This window comes from Azolla caroliniana, unplaced genomic scaffold (genome assembly GCF_043228905.1).
Source record: "Azolla caroliniana isolate FFs.n. ecotype wild unplaced genomic scaffold, voAzoCaro1.0.p SCAF_15, whole genome shotgun sequence".
NCBI classification, from domain to species: domain Eukaryota; kingdom Viridiplantae; phylum Streptophyta; class Polypodiopsida; order Salviniales; family Salviniaceae; genus Azolla; species Azolla caroliniana.
The window spans coordinates 11,289,774-11,308,675 of NW_028230450.1; the positions used below are offsets into that span (position 1 = coordinate 11,289,774).

At 46.9% G+C, this 18,902-nt stretch overlaps 1 protein-coding gene across 1 annotated transcript; it reads right to left on the reverse strand.

The window, feature by feature from the left end:
• Positions 1-2,586: 2,586 nt before the first annotated feature.
• On the reverse strand, positions 2,587-3,700 carry LOC147854626 (uncharacterized). Its single transcript, XM_087330977.1, has 3 exons — positions 3,586-3,700; positions 2,918-3,475; positions 2,587-2,729 (listed from the first exon to the last, which is right to left on the reverse strand). The coding sequence occupies exons 1-3, from the start codon at positions 3,596-3,598 to the stop codon at positions 2,587-2,589; spliced, it is 714 nt and encodes a 237-aa protein (XP_087187103.1). The 5' UTR covers positions 3,599-3,700.
• Positions 3,701-18,902: the final 15,202 nt, after the last annotated feature.

The window sequence follows — 18,902 nt, forward strand, 5'->3', positions numbered from 1 at the left end:
ATGTTTTCTAAGATCAAATTTGGTCCATGAAGCAATTGGTTACATGAAAATAGGATGTGTTGAGCAAGCAAGCTCAACGTGGGCCGGATCGGCCAAATAAGCCGAAAGCCGAATCGGATGAAGACTAATTGGCTAGGCTCGGATTGGATTGGAGAGCCGGACCCATGTGCGAATCGGCAGGCCGTTAGCGGCATGCAACCCTAGCCTAGTAGATAAGCATATTTTTGGGAGTTAGTGTCTGTTCACTTAGTACGAGCATTGAAGTACTTGTCAGTACTTTTGTCGGTCCTTTTAAGGACTTATATAAAAAGTGCTCTCTAGCACATTTGTATGTACGAAGTTTTATAGAGTATTGTGGATTATTATTTTGAAATAGACGTTGTTGGGCCATTTATGCCCTATATGAGCAAGTCTCTAGGTGTGTAAGATGCCTAGGTGGCCTATCCGATTGTTTCACTAGCACCATTGGTGTCATTATATTGCATGAAATTGCATCTTTCACGGAAAGATCATCGAAAATTCTTGTGCTGTTTAGAGGAAACCACATTTGGCCTACATACCCACTAAGGTATTGGCAATGAGGGTCTCAGTATGTAACCCTTTCTTCACAATCTCGGCATGTATTACGCTACATTGATTGATGTCTCGAGTATCACCACAAACTTTCAAGCCAGAAACAAACACATATGTATTTGGCAAGATATTATGTGTTTGCATCTCCTTCATGAGGTTTAGTGCTTCCTCACCACGCTCATGTTCTACGTAACCAATTATTATTAATGCAGTCTATAGGATCACATCTTTGACTGTCAAGTTGTCAAAAATTTGACGTGTTACTTCAATCAATCCAATTTGACTCTCGGCCTCCTTTTCATGTTACTCCATATTTGGAGTGCTTTACCACATTTGATGCAGACAGCTATGGAAGAGTTTATCTTCGTAACCATAGTGCTTGTAATATTGATGGTATTGGCACCATTCACTTGTCTTTGGATAATGGTCAAGAGCTCGTGCTCAAAGATGTCAGGTATGTACCTGGCATTAAGAAATGTTTGCTATCTGTAAGACAAATGGATTTGCATGGTTACACCACATTATTCGATGGTGGATTGTGGAAATACTAGAAAGCATCTATGGTTATTGTGAAAGGTTGCAAAAGGGCACTCTGTACTGTTTCCAATGTAAAGCTTTACTTGGAAGGTTTCTTGCTATTGCTGAATTTGACTCTCATTTAGAGCTTTGGCATAAGAGATTTGGACATATGAGCCAAAAAGGACTTGAAGTCCTTTCTATTCTAAAAAGATTTGATGTTAAAGGATCAAAGCTGATTTTTTGTAATGATTGTCTATTTGGCAAACAAGTGAGAAATTATTATTATTATTCTGATGTCAACAAATTTTTGGTCTCATCATTAGGGGTACCAATTAAACGATCCATAAAAAAAATAGCAAAGGTAAGAACTCCAAATAAACCACCAAATATCCCACACAATTAACATATGGAATGAGCAACTACAAAGGGTGATTGATGATTGGCAACAATGCACAACACAAACAAGCATCAATAGCTAATTATAGTCAATGATGACAAACACACATCACCACCAAAAACTTGAACTCCTAAATTTCTAAACTATACGTTGTCGATTTACATTGCTTGGTTATGATGGCAAAACAACACCCATAACAATGCTACAACTAAGAATCCCAAAGAAGATAAAATTAAGAAAATCAAGTACCAAGAAAATAGAATAAGATTGATGAATACATAACAACTTAATTAGTATGTCTTTCCACAAGGGGTGCTCTCCTATCGAAGCATTAGGAAAGCTAGAGCATCGACACAACGGGAGTGTCAATAATCCTGGCTAACCGCTGACTGAACACAGGTTATTGTACTGTAAAACGAATGTATAAATATAAAACAAAGAGAGGGACATTTGCATGTTTACATCTTCTAGCTAATCAACTAAGAGAGCATCAATCGTCAAATTGACTTGAAATATTCTGGAGTTACAACTTGAAGAGGGGTATTGTAGCCAGAACCCACAAAATCTTTAATACTAACAATACGAAGAATTACAAGAGTAATGATAATGACCCGCAACAATTTAATAGACTTGTTACCATGATAATAAAACAAAACCAACATTGCAAACTTTCTTAACCATCGATTTAAAATGAAAAGAACTTCACAAACAAGACTATGGTAAACCATTAATTAACTTCACATGCGATAACTCCAGAAAACCCTAACAACCTTTTTGCAGTTTTTTTGTTCAAAAAATTTCTTTGACATATTCTGTAATCACATAAATATAACGGTAAAACGAACATAGCTAATTCATAAGAAAAGCAAAGAATAATGACGAGAGATGTATGGTAAGGAAGGAGATATACACAATGAAGCAGAAGTATCAGATGATCCGTAAAGATCTTCACCTCATCAATTAAGATTCAACACAGAGAAAGAAAGCAGAGGAAGGATCCAATTTGAGGCGTACAAGATCATTAGGAGTTGTCTTCTTCTATAGTTTGTTCATCTCATCTTAAGACCTCTTTCTCTTCGTTTTCCTCTTTTTTTGTTTTACCCTCCTGGTATTTCCTCTAGAGTTTTGTTATTTGTTTTCTCTATATCAGCTTTCTCCTTATTCATGGCTATTAAAATGAAGCCATCTACCTCTTTTAGCTCTTCACTTAAGTTTCCCTTAGCTAAAGCCTTCTCTATATCTAGAAGTATTTCAACTTTTACTTTTAAATTTGATTCACTTGTTTCTTCTTCAAATAAATGTGTAGAGAACTTATTTCTTTTTTGCCTAAGCTCACGAAGCTTTAGCTAAATGTCACTAGATCCACTCTCTCATAAGTTTCATGCTCCTTATCAAACTTTTGTTGTATTAAATTTAAAAGTTTTTTACGTGCACTGTCACTCTCTAGAGCGAGCACATCGTAATATATAATATTTTTCTTTTTATTCTTTTTATTTAAAACTAATATTTCATACTCTTGTGGAGATATTTCATAAAACTTATTAGCTAGTGTCTTTGTAAAAGTATGAGTGCTTTGTTCTAATTCATAAACTAAAGACATGACAAAAAGCAATTGGCTCGTACTAATATTTTGGTAGATAGCACGTGCCTTTTCTTTAGCGTCCAAATTTATAATAGTTAATTTATGTTCTTTTATCTTTGCCTCTAAACTTTCTATCTTTTGGCTAAATTCTTCTTTGTTCTTTTCTACGATACCCTTTAAGCCCTCTACACTTTTAATTAAGTCATTTAACACCTTCGATGGTGAAGATTCAACCAAAAAGGTTATGTTTTCACCTGGTGAATCCTTCAACTCCTTTCTCTCCAATGGCGTTGAATCTATACGATAAACGTTATAGTTCTTCGTCTCTAAATCCCCTCGTATATTATCGCGGCTTGTCGGTAGCAACGACCCTAGCGTTGAAAATGCAGCTTTGTTGCTTCCACCTGAACAAAATAAAGGCTTAAATTAGTAACTCAAATAGTTGAATCCTTTATCTAATGTTCTTAATAAGTGATCCATTAAAGAGAATATTAACAATGATGAAAAAAAATACCTTGTGAATCCATCTCCACGAGAAGATGGTGAATCACGAGTGTAAAAGTTACTTACCTACAGAAAGCACACAGGTGGGATCATTTAAGCCCGACACGTTAGAAAAGATAACAAAAAACTATGCAGAAAATTTTATACATAAATCTTAACAAATCTTATACATACATACATCTTAACAAAAATACCCATTATTATACTTATTCTAACAACGAATAAAGGTTTTCTCGATACTAAATTCAAAGAAATGCTTAGTCACGTTGCCTTTTCTTGGGTCACTTCAATAACTCTCATGCATGCTTAACAAAAAGAGTCATACAAATTCTCAATTGCAATGTGAATGCATAATTAGGAACTTTGCTTCGACCACCTTTGATAAAACATGGATTATGGTATCTAATTCACCACACAAGAACTTGCTCTTCAAATTCTTTATGTCCATTGAGACTGAGGCCATCCATCCTTATTGATCGTATCCAACCTTATCTCATTACCAATATGAGTAATAATGCTGGTAGAGCCCTTACACTACTTCGCACTTGATCTCGCAAGTTAGGTATTCAAGTTGCATCATGGTATCAAAACGTAACAAATTTAAAGACACTTGCTCTTCACATGGTCAACATATAGTGCAATTCGTTCAAGATATGCTGGCATACTAAGAGGGAGTGATAACTTAAGTGCCATACTTAAGACACCACCTAGAAGGTTGAGCTCATATGTGTATGCTTTATTAACATAGAGACTTTGTGCTTCAACGTATGAATACCCCTTCTTAGGAAGGAGACATATATCAAGAACACATGTATACTCTAGTCCCATAGGTCATAATTGTCCTCTTTATGGACGATAAAAATTCCAATTCTAATTCTAACTCTCTCTCTTCTTCTCTTTTTATCGTAATTAGCTTACCTAATGGTAAGCTGTTACACTACAAGCACCTATGTCTCGGGTTCGAAACTGAATTTTCTCATCTCTCTATTACATACTTTATAGCAGTATCTCTCAATTCACTATATGCCACTATGGAATGTAGGGGTTGAACCCATGACCTCCTGGTCTCCATTGGGCAACCTTACCAACTAAGCTACATCCATCTCTCCCTCTCCCTCTCCTATGTATTGCCTTAAACAAGTAGAGAGTCTGAGTATCACACTTTGATACAATGTATTGCGTTTGGTCATATTCGACTATGTTTTTCACACATCATCGACCAAACCCAATCCTTGCACGAATTGTGACCTTCAACTTTCGTAGATATTGCTTTCACTCCATGCCTACAATCAAATACAAAAGCATGGTGTATATCCCAATTATGACACAATCCCCAAGACCTTAGAAATAGGAAAACAATCTCCATCTCTGATTTTGGGTCAACCTATGTGAATTGTGTAAACATTCACTATCTGGGCATCAATAATATTATACTTACCAAATTTGGGAAATGTTACTCCAAATCTAGCAAGCAATTGAACATTGTATGGAATGAAGAGACCTATCTTCGACCTGAACCATGCAAAAAAACTATTTCCCGTTCCTAGTCCACGTCATTTTAGAGCTAATGCCAATAACAAAGCTCCAATGAAAACTTTCCAATGAAGTTCGTTGCAACAAGTAAGAATTTAGAATGCCAACTACGTTTTAGGATCATCCACCATCCATACACAGAGTTATGTACTTTTCACTCTTTTTCAGCCCTAGATGATAGCCATAGAAGAGACAACGACGCAATGATACAAGATGTTAGCCGGTCGACAAGGGAAGTCCAGAATGGGAAAAGGGGGATAATTAATAACCAGGGCTGATTAGTTAGAATATAGAATTATTATGATTTTGAGAAGCGAACGGACGGACCCGGAATTGGTATGCCAATCCGGATTCGGACCGGTTTGTTGCTGGTTGCTGGTTGACACCAGTTTGTACCTAAGCCAGACACCTATAAAAGGGCCCGGTTAGATTGTAATCATTAGTGGATAATTAATAGAGTGTTGTTGTTCTGTATCTTAATCATTGTTAATTACCGTTCTGTGCTAAGTGTAATTTATCCTACGCTTGTATTGTGACTAATGATCTTGCCGCTTAGTAAACAATTAGGGTTTCATTAATAGTCGGTCTAACTTTATCTCACCGCAACACCCCTTTGGTGAAGTGTCTCAAAGGGACACCCTGTGTTAGGCCATTGTTGGCCCTAGCGATAACACAGTTTTTGGCGACCACGATTCCTGCACAAACGTAGTGAACAGTGGCGGGCATGGATGACTAGACCAACAAACGACCCGGTTACGGAGCGAGTAAGAAGACTTGCTGAGCGATTGCAAAAGCGAGAGGCTTTCCAGCAAGCGGTAGAAGAGATCCAGGCGGATCGGTCATTTTCCAAAGTAATCCGGCGAGTGGCCGTGGAGTCACTCCGCGGGCAGCAGAATTCCCAACTGGACGAAGGAAGCCGGGACGCAGAATCCATTCTACAAGCTCTAGTGACAAGGGGAGGCGATTCGGAACCATTCTCGGCCTTCGAATTAGATTCGGACGGCGAATGCATCGCCCATTCGAATTACCGTAGTAGCCACGTCACCCCAGACGGACCGAAGGACGAGCAATCGGATACCTTGCCGACACCGGAACCATAGTTAACGGAACTGGAAGCCCCAGTCCGGCAAGTGATGGATCAACTTCCGACACCGCCACATGAGACACCGAAAGGCGAGGAGGAAAGACCTCCGACACTGAAAGAAGAGGAGGGGAGACCTCCGACACCACCAACCTGTGTTCTGACACCGGACAACGACATGTCGTTCCAATATCCCAAGTACCGGGATGATCCGGATGCCGAAGCTCATGTCTATGCATTTCTACAAACATGGGAAGCAAACCATGTGACACAATGCTTGACCGCCGCCGAAGAAGAGTGCTCGATGATTGCAAAGTTCGGCATGACCTTGGAAGGACTAGTTGTTACCCGTTCCTTTGGGTGAACACCTTCGATAGATCTGCGGCTATCGGTATTCAAGGGCGTGGTACGTGAAGGCTCGTAACAGAGGTGTCGAGAGAGAGACAATGCTCAGAGAGAAAACACTAGCGAGGTCTTGATAGGCGTGGGTGGCGCTTAAATCATAGGTATGAATCAAAGCACAAACACATGGAACAAACTGGGCACAATTAAGATATATTACTGCGGCAGAAAAAGATTACAGAACACGGCCTATGGCCGGTGACCTTACAAGATTATCTAGTTACGAGGGACTCAGCTAGTGCTTCCGCCTATATTTTTCTTCTCCTTCCTCCTTTGAGGTACTGGTCCTCGTTTAAATAACTTTTCCCCTAATACACTGCCGAGCCGTCGGTGGCCCGTGATACTCGGACTCGGCGTTTGATAATTTCCTAATTTTACATTTCTGTCCTCTGGACAACACTTGGCACGCCCATGGGACAAGACCTTGTCCGTCGGACCCACGACTTACAAAATACTAACAATATTATAAAAATTGCCTTTTAGGCGTGATCCTCGTTTCATTCCTCTTTTAAGATGTCGAGGATGTTTTCGGGGTCTCGGGTGGTGACACGGTGGTCTGGTTGGACTGTCGGTGTGGGGGGTTGAGTTTGGTCCGGGGGTGTCATATCTTCTCGGGCGTCCGCCTCAGGTGCGGCCGATTCTTCTAGTGGGGGTGTGGGTTCGAGGGCGCTGACCTCTACTTCGACTGGATCTGGTACCGTGTGGGCGTCCATGGGATGTCTGTTGGCCGGGGCAAGTTCCTCCTGTGTCATGTCCGTGATCTCCTTGCTGGAAGGTTCTTCCTTCTGCTCTGTGGCCGTTGGAGGGCTGGTTGGGATGGCTGCGAGTCGCTCTCGTTCGAAGGCTTCTGCTTCCAGGCGAAACAACATCTGACCGTCATTGAAGTCCTCCATTATTTGCTCGATTGCCGCGGTGTGAGATTTTGCCAAGGACTGGTAATCCTCGGTTAAATCTGCACGCAGATTTTGTATGCTGGCTTCGTCCATTTTGTAGAAGCCGCGGCCCTCCTTCCGTCGGTTCTTGGCGTTGGCGCGTAAAATATGCAATTCGGCAGCTTGGGCTGCCCATTCATCTCCTACGCGACTTAATGTTTCCTCGACCTTTTTGGTAAGGTGTTGGCGCTGTTTCTCGATCAGTATTCTGATACGTGTCTCATCCATGCCGGGCTGTGCTCGGATGGCTGCTAATTCCTATTTTAAGCCGTCGACCTCGGCTTGAAGCTTCTTTGCTCTTAGTTCATAGATGGCTTGAGTGTTCTTTGCATCTGCGGTTACGAGCTAGATAGCCTGCTCGTAACGCTTGGTGAGTTCTTCGGTGGCTTGCTCCTGTTCTTTTTGACGCGCGGCCCGGACTTGTTCCCGTTCGACGATTCTCTCTTCTTGTAGGGCGAAGTAGGAATCCGATAATTTGTCTTTTTGCTCCGAAAGTAGCTTGCATTTGATGAAAAACTCGTCAGCCATTTCTTTAAGGGTCATACGTTGACTCTGCAGCTCGGCATTCTCCGCGATCATTCTCTCCTCCCGTTGGCGATTTCTTTCCTCCTGCCGATGGTTCCAGTCTTTCGCATTGTCGAGCGCGGCCTGTAGGTCTAGGACCTCCTTCTCTTTCTTTGCCACTGTGGCTGCGTATTCCTCCAGCTTGCTTTTGAGTTTGGCTTCTTTGCCCGCGGCTTGTGCTTGTACCCGGCCCAGTGCTTCGTTCTGCTCGTGTATCCTTTGGTCGGCCTGGGCTCTAATCTCGGCCATCTGCTTGGAAGCTTCTTCTTTTAGGCGAGCCATCGCCTCCTGATGCCGTTGTTCGTGTCTCTCGGTTCGCCGTTGTTCTTCTTTAAGCTCCGCGTGGTAATCCCGGAGCAGGGGTTTTGTCTGGGTTGCCACCTCCTTGGGTGCACGAGGGGGTGGTATCTCAGTCTTCTCCATGGGCGTGGCCACCTCGGTTGTTGTGTAGGCATCGACCATTTGTAACGAGTCCGTTTGTGTATTGGCCTGCATCGTCAGGATTGAATCTGTGACGGTGCTTTCATCCATCATTGTTATGCGTGGAGGGGCTGGGAGGGCCTCGGTGGTCGTGGCCGGAAGGCTCAAGAGTTGTTGTTCCGGCCGGTTTTGCTCCTAGGCTGCCAACTTCTGTTTCGCAGCGTGCCATAATTCTGTAGCCATCTTAGCCTGTTTTTGGGCTATTTTTATCTTTCGGGCCATGTCTTTGGCTGCCCGCATAGTGCGATCCAGGTCCCTATATGCCTCGATAAGGGCCGTGTTCAACTCGGGGACCTCCATGAGGAGAGCGGCCTGTTTTGCCTGCTTCTTTCTCCCGATTTTTTGTAAAGCCCTGTCGTCCTGGGGCTCAATTTCACCTACGAGCGCGCGTTGAATCATTTTTGTTTCGGCGTGCTCTTCCGCCATTCGAGCGGCTGCCGCGACTTGGGCTCTGGCGAGGAAGTCGACCAGCTCAAATGTCGTACTGAGGCGTAGGAGCGCACTAAATTCGTAAGCCTCCGCGGGGAGGTCTTTATACCAGAGGACTTCATCCTCCGAGATCTGCGTTGTCTGCCCATGCTCGATCTTTCCCTAGTTCAGCGATGCCTCCTCAGGGATGCTGGCCAGGTTGCTCTGTCTGACAACTAAGTCTTGCTCCTATTGTGGCTCTTTCTATTCTGCCGAGGACTCGCGGTTGAGTCGTCTTCTCTTGCTCGGCTGTGTTTGGGGTTCCGGGGCTGGTAGTGTCGTTTCCTCCACCTGCTTCCTTTTCTGGGGTCATGGTGGTGCGGCCTGCTATGTGTTGGGGCGTGGGCTAGGCCCTGGGGAAGTTACCGAGGGGCGCGACGTTGGCTGTCGAATGGTGATATCATCTGCCGTGTTGTCCTTCGTGCCTACCTCCTCCTCCCATTCTTGGCAGGTCTCGGAAACTGCCCTTTTTTGTTGGGGTTGGGTGGGTGGTGGTGCAAATGCAGGGTTTTGGTCGACGACAGGAGGTGGAGGCAATGTGGGCTCCTCCCATGCTTCGTGGCTGATGGCAACAAATTTCTCTTTCTGCCTTCGTGGTGGTGGTGGGGACGTGAGTGTGCGAGGGGAAGGAAGAGAAGAGGGTGGATATAGAACCATAAAAAAGTGGGTAAAACAGACAACATCTTCTTACCGGACTGAAATGAAGCTAAGGCGGCGCGGAGTCCTTCGCCTGTGATGATTCCCCAATCGATTCTGTTTCCTTCATACGCGCTGATGATGATGGCTGCCTTGTTCTGCGGCATGCTCGTTGGGTTCGTATGCATGAACGCATACTCCATTAATATACGAGCAATCTCCCCGACAGCTCTGTTGGGACCGCCATACGAGCGATATGCCTTCCCTGAGGCTGAGTACTCACCGAAGTACTCTTTCATCTTCGATGCCGGGGGTAGGTCGACCTCATGGTCCCCTCCCCGTTGCAGGTCCAAAACAGCCCGAAGCACGTTGTTGGTGATAGCTTCGGGACAAATATGTTTAGCCACACCTTGGGCATCTGGGTGTGCGGGCGCATCGATGATCTTCAAGTAACCGCCCATTCCTCGTTCCTGGAGCCAGGTGCGGGTTTCTGTTGAAGCGGTAAGAGGCATGGCGGAGATGGAGACGGGGTTTGACTGTGTGGAAGCGTGAAGAAGAGTGATGAGGCGAGGGTGAGACAGAGGAGGAACAGCAGGAAGGGGAAGGGTTTAGGGGTTATGAGAGTGAAAGAGGGCTTGAGAGCAAGAGCGTTTAGAGCGATGAGAGCGAGACGGGGTTTCTGAGCTTGAGAGCGATGGAGATTGGGAGCGATAATGAACTTCTGTGTCTGTGTTGCGTTTTGGAAACGGTTTTAGTAACTTACTCCTAGGGTTTTGTGCCTGAAGCGAATCCTGAAGATTCTGAGTCGTGGGTGCCATAATAAGTGACTAACACCACGTGTCCTGAAGGTGAGTGGGGTGCTTCTAGTGCTTTGCATGTGCTTAAATAGGTACTAAATGTTACCCCGTACGAGATGTACGGAGAGTCAGTGTGATGAGCGAGGGTCGAATGTTATCATGATGTTGTTGTGTATGTGTAGGGGACATAAATGTAATTGTGAGTCTATACGTATGTGAACACATGCACACGTGTGTGCATGTGGATGGATTTGAGGAGGTATGAGTGAGTGTCCAATATGAATGCTCTAGGGGGCTTACACCCCTTTGTATCTACCCCCTCTTGTACTATTTAACCCCCTTATGGGGAATGAATGAAACATGAATGAACATTTCTCTCTATCTTTCTTTTCATCTCTCTCTCTCTCTCTCTCTCTCTCCCCCTCAACGTTGAACCCCCTTGGGAGGGGGGTGGAGCCATTCTAGGCACCACCCCCCACCCCGCAATGCTTCTCAATGCACATCATGCTATCACCCACAATGATTCTTATCGCCATCACCATTTTCATCTTCATCACTATCAATGTCATAATCAATCTCTCAATGCTTATCACCAATCATCATAAATGTTAACCCTAAAACTGACAACACCAATCCCATACTCTCCTTCATCATCATAACCACCATGTCTATCTTTATCATGATTATCATCGTCCTTAACCGTAACCCTAAAACGTACAACACCTTTTGGCGACCACAACGGCAGACCCCCTTTGATGAAGAAGTCCAAGAAGAGAACGTGGCAGCATGATGTGCGAGAAATGGCAGAAACATGCAAATGATGGCGACGATGTTCAATGTATGTGCAAGCGAAGAAATGGAAACGATGACGTTTGTGTACGAGTGCAAGAAATGATGATGCGATGGAGGAATGCATGAATGGCAACAATGGTTGTGCGAGGTTGCGATTAGTGTCAATGTGTGGGTTTCCGATGCGGTTAGCGACAATGTGCGTGTTTTTGAAAGCGTGGTGCAAGATGCATGGCTGTACAAACAACGATGCAGTGGGAACCGGTGCCAGCACGACCGGAAAGAGAAGCCCACCAGGAGACTGCGGAGAAAGTCGCAGTGTGTGGAGCGGAGACCGGCAGGATGTGCTGAGAATGCACGAGAGGTGGTTCTAAAAGAAGCAACACAGAGAGAGTCGGAACCGGAATCGGAACCAGAACCGGAGCCGGTTAACACCGAAGGGCCGAAGAAGACGGAGGAGATGCAGATGCAAACCAGACATCAACCAATAGCGCTGGAAAGATACGGACGGATGCACTAGACAAAGGCGACCAAAAAGACACAAGACACAGTAGGATGGGTCAAATGGGCCGAACAGGCAACCACACAAACGGACAGACCAGACACACGATTGGAAGACAGTGGGACGACGGCCGGACAGAGCCGAAGAGCGACAGAGACGATATCCGAAATGCACAGCCACGACAATGGCAACAGCCAAACGATGGGACATGGACACCGAAAAGTGACGGAGCCGGCGACGAGGACAAAGCCGCTGAAAAGCGAAGGAGACGATGACAACGACGAACAACAATTCGAGTGGTCGGATAGGCCGGAGAGTGACCTGACATGAGCAATCGGAGCGGACCGAGAAGCGACTGGACAACAACCAGAACAACGACACCGCCGAAAAGCGACAAGAATGGCCGGAGAACCGACGGCCAGAACGGCGATGACATTGAAACGACAGGCCGAACAGACAATAACGGCCGGATCTGACTGACTGACCGGATGGAGTCGGAGACCCAGACAAATAGCCGAGAACGGACGGGCCGAACATCAACGATTGGAGCGGCAGGATGATGCGGTAGCAGGCGTAAGGACCGGACAGAGACGGACAACCACGGTTGGGCAACGGAAATGACGGCGGCAACACAAAGAAGGAGATGACGTGCAAGCAAAGGGAGAGTGACGGTCGTGTTTCCTCCCTACCCCGAAACACCAAAATAGAACAGGAAGAAGTGGAAGAAACAAAGGAAGAAAGAGAGAAGATTTGTAGAAGACATCAAACAAGAAGAACTCGCAAAGAAAGAAAGAAGAGAAACGATGAAACAAAGAGGAAAGAGAAGCACCATTAGCAGTGGAAGAACAGAGAAAAGGAAATGAAAGACAAGAAGAACAGAAGATGCAACAGTTAACACCAAGAAGAAGGAAGCACGCAAGAGTAGAAGACTAGAGAAGACGCAAAATGTAAGGGGGAAAAAAAAAAAATGTAAGAAAATGAGAAGAAGACAAACAGAAAAATGGAAAAAATGACCTAAAAGTAAAAAAAAAAAAAAAAGAAAAAGAAAAAGAAGAAGACGTGGGCAAAATCGACGCAAATCATAGTAATGATGGGGAGATCACAAGAGGTGGGAGCGCCACCATGCAACGAAGAGGCGCCATGCATTAAAGAAGGACGTGCGCGTACTTGCTATTTAAAGCATGGAACGTGGGCACTCACACGCGGCAAACAAGAAAGGACATACTAATTATGGCGGGAGAGGAACATGCGCGGGAAACGAACAGGGGCGGCTCGAGGCAAAAGCCACTATATAAGACACAGGCCTGCGAAGGACTCACTTTTTACGAATTTTCCTACATACAGGCGCAGAAGCACAGAAGAGCGATCCGACGCACAGAGCACACACAGCCCGATCCCGAACAACAGGCAACAGAAGAAGAATTCGAAACAATGGTACTGTCGGAGGAGGCACGCCAATGGATGAGGGAGAACGGGTTAAAAGGATTGCTGCGGATCGCCGACGCTCCACCACACGCAGAACCAGAGCAGGCGACAGCATCGATCGATTTATCAGAAATCACGGAAGGAGCGGTGCAGGCGCTCACGGGGATAAAAGCAGGAGGACTTCAAACAATCGAAAACCCTTCAAGTGAAATCCTGTTCGAATATTTCGGTGAGTACTCTATCAGCAGCAAGGCGTACCGAACACAGGGCGGAGAGAATCTGCTGTTCGGAGAAGTGGCCCGCGCCATGATGGAATACGGATTCGTGAATTCTCGTCCCCCGGCCATAGCCAGGTACCGGGCAGCGTTCTTAATAGCAGCGTACGAAGGCTTACAAGTAGACTGGCTCCATTTCATAACCGAAGGATTGAAGGAGGCCATCAAGAATCTTGTGGAAGGAAAAAAGCCATGGGCCGGGATAGCACAATGGCTAACGGTGTTAGTCCCACCGGTGCTCCCCATCACACAAAAGAAAAGAGGTCGGCAGGAGACGCCGCCGAAAAAGGTCACAAAGCGCCGACAGATCTTGGAGAAACACACCCCCGGATGGACCCAGCAAGAAGCAGAACAACGGGGGGAAGGACCATCCCGACAGCAACAGGAACCGGCAACAAAGGCAAAACCGGCAGGAAAAGGCAAAGGGAAATCGGCCGAGGAGGAACCGGTAGCACGCAAACCAATCAATATAACGCTGCGACGGCCGGAACCGGAACCAGAGGTCTTTATACAAAAGGTCCGCTTGGTAGCCGCACCGGAGGAGGAAGCTGAAACAGAAGACTCATCCGAACCACTGGTAAGACTCCCAACAAGACAGGGTCGGGAGAGACGGGCGAAAGGACCGGCTCCACCAGTTGACAAAACTCAGCAGAGGGCGCAAGGACCACCTCCAGTAGCCGAGGCGGAAGCAGTACCGGAACCCGTACCGAGGGAAGCAGCACCAACACCGGTTGCGCCGGACTTCAGAGAACCGGTCATCCTAGAGAAGAAGAATGAACAAGCGCCGGAGCCAGAGAAAAGGCCGGAAAAACAGCCTGAGTTAAGTGAGCAAGGCCACCCCGACACAGGAAGAACAAAGCCACAATGGTTGAGATGGCTTTCAGAGCAGTTATCGGGAGTAGCGGACCAGTTAGAGAAAGAAGAAACGTGTAGGCAACAGCTGACGCATACCACAACTCAGGAGTTGGTCGCGCTCCGAACACAGATCGAGGAAATGCAAGGGGAGCTGTTGCAAGCAAGGGAAGGAATTCAACAAGCACAAGTTGTCACCGAGCCGGTCGGGACAACAAGGAAGCAACCAGAACCGGAACCGGAACCGGTAGCCTTGCAAACCGGCCCTGAGACCGAAAAAATAATAGAAACCTTACGAGAGGAGTTAAAAGCTCAGGAGGCATTAAGGGAAAGAGAAAGGGAGCAGCGGAAAGCGATGGAGGACGACAGACGAAAAATGGAAGAAGGCCTCCGGAAAGGTCGAGCCACTAATGACCGACTGCAAGAAGAAAAAGAGAAGCTGCAAAAGGAGAAGGACCGACTGCGTCGACATGCCGAGCAGGAGATAGAACGACTGCAGGAAGAACTCCGACAACAGAAGGACCGGGACGATCGGTTACGAGCTCAGGCAAACCGATGCCTGAAGCAAAAGACGGAGGACTTCGACCGTCTCTACCGAGATCACAAGCAGGCCGAGTCGGACAACAAGAAACGGGCAGCAGACTACGACCGGCAAATAGAGAAGCTGAAAGAACAGCTCAAAGAGACCCGATTAGACCTGGCTAAGGCAATAGATGAGGTCAGTGCCAACAAGGAAGCATTGTCGGCGGAAATAGCCCAAGCGACGGAGAGAAGGAAGGAATTAGAGGCGCTAAGGCGGGAAAAGCTGGATCTGACCAAGATCAAGAATGAAGAAAAGGAAAAATCGACCTTCACGATCAGCAAACTGCAAAGTACCTATGAAAAGCAGAAAGCGGATTACGAGGCCCAGGCTCAGATAATGGCCGACATTATAAAACGGGCAAGGAAGGAAAAGCAGGAAGCTTATGCGCATGCTAAGGCGGGGGTTGACCGGATCAAGCTCATCATGTCAGGATGGAGTACTCGAGCTCAGGCAAGCATCAACGAAAGTACGGAAAAGCTATGGAAGGAGTGGTCACAACAGGCAGCCGAGCTGCAGACACTCCGAGCGGATGCCGAGAATCGGAGGAAGACCGGTGACAAGTTCTACAAGATGGATGAAGAAAGTATCGTCGCCATTCGGGAAGAATTGTCGGAGGATTTCTACGCTTTAGCGGAAGAACATCTCAAAGAAATCCGAGGGTTAGTAGAGAGGTTGGATGACGGGCAGCTCGCAACTCAGTTGGAGTTGGAGAGATACGAGCAGGACCGGTTACGACAGGAAGCTAAGGGAAGAACGACGCCAATCACTATTAGTGAGGGAGAGTGACCGGCGGAAGTTGAACCAACCGACACCGAACAACCCCGACGAGGAATACCTGAAGAAGAACTTCCGTTCGAAGGAGAAGAAGAAGAGCTGAGACCGGGAGACACCAGTGCAGAGGAAGGAGGCATATCAAGCCGACCAGTCGAGACCGGAGAAAGCGACACTGGTAACAGAACAGAGCCAGGAACGGAGGGAGAACAGGAAGAACCCGTACCAAGCGGTGAGGAAGCACCGGCACCACAGAATCAAGCAGAGCCGGAGCAACAAATTTTTACGGAAAAACCAACCCAACCGGAGGTCGGAGACCAGGCAGGCAAGGAACAGGAGGAAGAAGCACCACTTGACACCATCGAGCAGAGTGTGCTCGATATTTTGGAGGAAGAATGAGGCCGGGAGTGGATTCGAATTGCAAGGCACTTTCCCACGGGCGTGCCATGTGTTGGCCGGTCAGAAGAGCAAGGACAAGTGGGAAGGCGGAGTCGGATCGGATAATAGGAAGTAAATAATAGTAGAATTATTATTCGGAGGGATGGATCCGGTACAGTTGTACCGATCCGGATCCGGACCGATTCGGATGTCGGTTGCCTAAGCGCACCGATTGTAACCTTGCCGGATGCCTATAAAAGGATCCGATGAATTGTAAAGGGTTTGACGAAAGTAATACAATAGTAATTATTGCGTGTTTATCTGTATCTTCGTATTGTTTACCGTCTGTGCTTAATTGTAATCATCTTACGCGTGTAACCTAGCATCCAATCCTTACCACCCCTTTGGAGAAGTGTCAGATAGACACCTGTGTTGAGGCTAGTCCGGCCAGGCAAACAACACTAAATGAGTGGTGGTGAGGGGTGCTCCTAAATTTGTGGGTGCCTAGGTGGGTGGTGTAGCTGTAGCTAATCTGTGGCTAAACTATGGTTAATCCTACCTACTACTACTTTTATTAATTTCAAGAAGGTGGGTGAGTCCTTATTCAGGGGGACACGTGGCCTCCTCCGGGGTGGTTTCCCGAAACGGGTTGGGTGGTGTAGTGCCTCGATATGGTCGAAGTCGGAAACCATTGGCCCAACTTCTGACAGTATCGCCAGCGAGTGTGCCGAGCTGGAACGTCCCGTTGAACTCGTCGATAATCCAGAATGGACCGGTCCACCGAAATCTTAATTTTCCCGGCATAGACCCGAGTCGTGTTTGAAAAAGAAGAACTGGTTTGCCGATGGTGAGCTCCTTTTCCAGCCCGTGTCGATGTCGATCCACGAAAGCCTTGCGTTGCCGTTGCCGTTGTTCGAGCTGGGCCATACTCTCTATCCTATCTTCGACGAGTTCGAGGAGTTGTTCCAGCCGGTATTGCTCAGATTGGGCCTCTGGGAGCCGTGCTTTGATTTCAACTCGGAGGCTCGGGACTTGGAATTCGACGGGCATTACGGCTTCTAACCCGAACGCCATTCGAAAGGGGGTTGATTGGATGCTTGTTTTGAAAGTCGTACAATACGCCCACAACGCGCTCTAGAGTTTGTCATCCCAATCGGTCCTGTTTTCATTGACGATCTTCTTCAGTATGGTTTGGAGGATTTTATTGGTCGATTCCGCCAAGCCGTTCGCCTGCGGGTAGTATGGTGTGCTTTTCTTGTGCACCACCGCGTAGTGGTGTGTAAGCTCATGTATTATATGATTGATGAAGTGCCCACCTTGATCACTAACGAGCTCGATTGGGCATCCGTAACGGCACCAGAGGTGCTCGTACACGAATTTAGCCGTGGATGCCGCCGTGTTATCTCGGAGTGCCTTCACCTCGACCCATTTGGTGCAGTAATCCGTGGCAACGATAATATACCTATTCCCTGTTCGGGTAGCGGGTGGTTTGAAAGGGCCTACAAAATCCAAACCCCATTTTTGAAATGGGTCCAACGGAAGAATCGGTTGGTGTGGCATCCGTGACTGTTCCATCGGTTGCCCCAATCGTTGGCACAAATCGCACTGCTGGCAAAACTCGTGAGCGTCTTTCTTCGTTGTCGGCCACCACAATCCACTTTGCCAAACTTTCCTTGCGGTGGAATCCCCGGGGTAGTGCCCCCCAGCTACTCCCTGGTGGGCTTCCTGCAGAACGACGTTCTTCTTGAATTGCCGAATCGCTCGGCGCCATATGCCGTCCGAGCCTTTGTGGTAGAAAATGTCCGAGATGAGGCAAAAATTCCGGCTACGCACTGCTAGGCGTTTTCTCGTGTCAAGGGTCATGTGCTCGGGAGGTACACCGGTAGTGAGAAAATGGGTCATCTCCGTGATCCATTCATCTCCGTTATCGTCTGGTCTCGTGGTCAGGTTAAATAGGCTGACGTCCAGTAGCTCGTCATACGTTGTTTTCGCCGGTTCCCCTGACTCAAGACGGCTCAAGTAGTCGGCGACCGCATGTTGTACCCCAGGTCGATGCTGCATCTGGAAATCAAACTCTTGTAGTAGGAGCATCCACCGAGCCAACCGTCCGGTGAGGGCTTGTTTATTGACCAAATAAAGAAGGGCGGAGTGATCTATGTGAAAGGTAAATTTTCAGCCCAAGAGGTAATGCCGAAATTTATTGATGCTATAAATCATACCGAGGGCCTCCCGCTCGGTGGTAGAGTAATTATTTTCCGTGGTTGAGAGCCGTCGGCTGGCGTAGTACACGGGCCTATACCAATTCGGGGGTGTGCATTGCATCAGGGCACTTCCGATGGCGATGTCTGAAGCATCTACAAAGACATGAAACGGTTCGGACCAAACCGGAGACTGGACCACCGGGGCATGTGACAGCATTAGTTTCAGGGTCTGATAGGCCGTGTCCTCGATTGACGTCCATTGGAAGGGAAGGCGATGGACTGCTGCGTGTAAAGGTGTCGCGAAATTGGCCAGGTGTCGTATCATTCGGCTGTGCCACCGGATCTGTCCCAAAAAACGGCTTAGTGCCTTAGCGTTCGAGGGTGCGGTGGCGGTTAGGATTGCCTTTACTTTATCCGGGTCCATAGCGATGCCTTCTTGACTGACAATGTGGCCGAGAAGGTTGCCGCTGGTGACTAAGAACGCGCATTTCGCCGGGTTTAAGCTCAATCGAGCTTGGCGACATCGGTCCAGGCAGAGTCGTAACTGGGTCATGTGTTTCCGTCAATGGCCATACACGGTGAAATCGTCGAGAAAGACTTGCATGAACGCCGGGATGTAGTCATGAAAGATTTCGATGATGATGCGCTGGAACGTAGC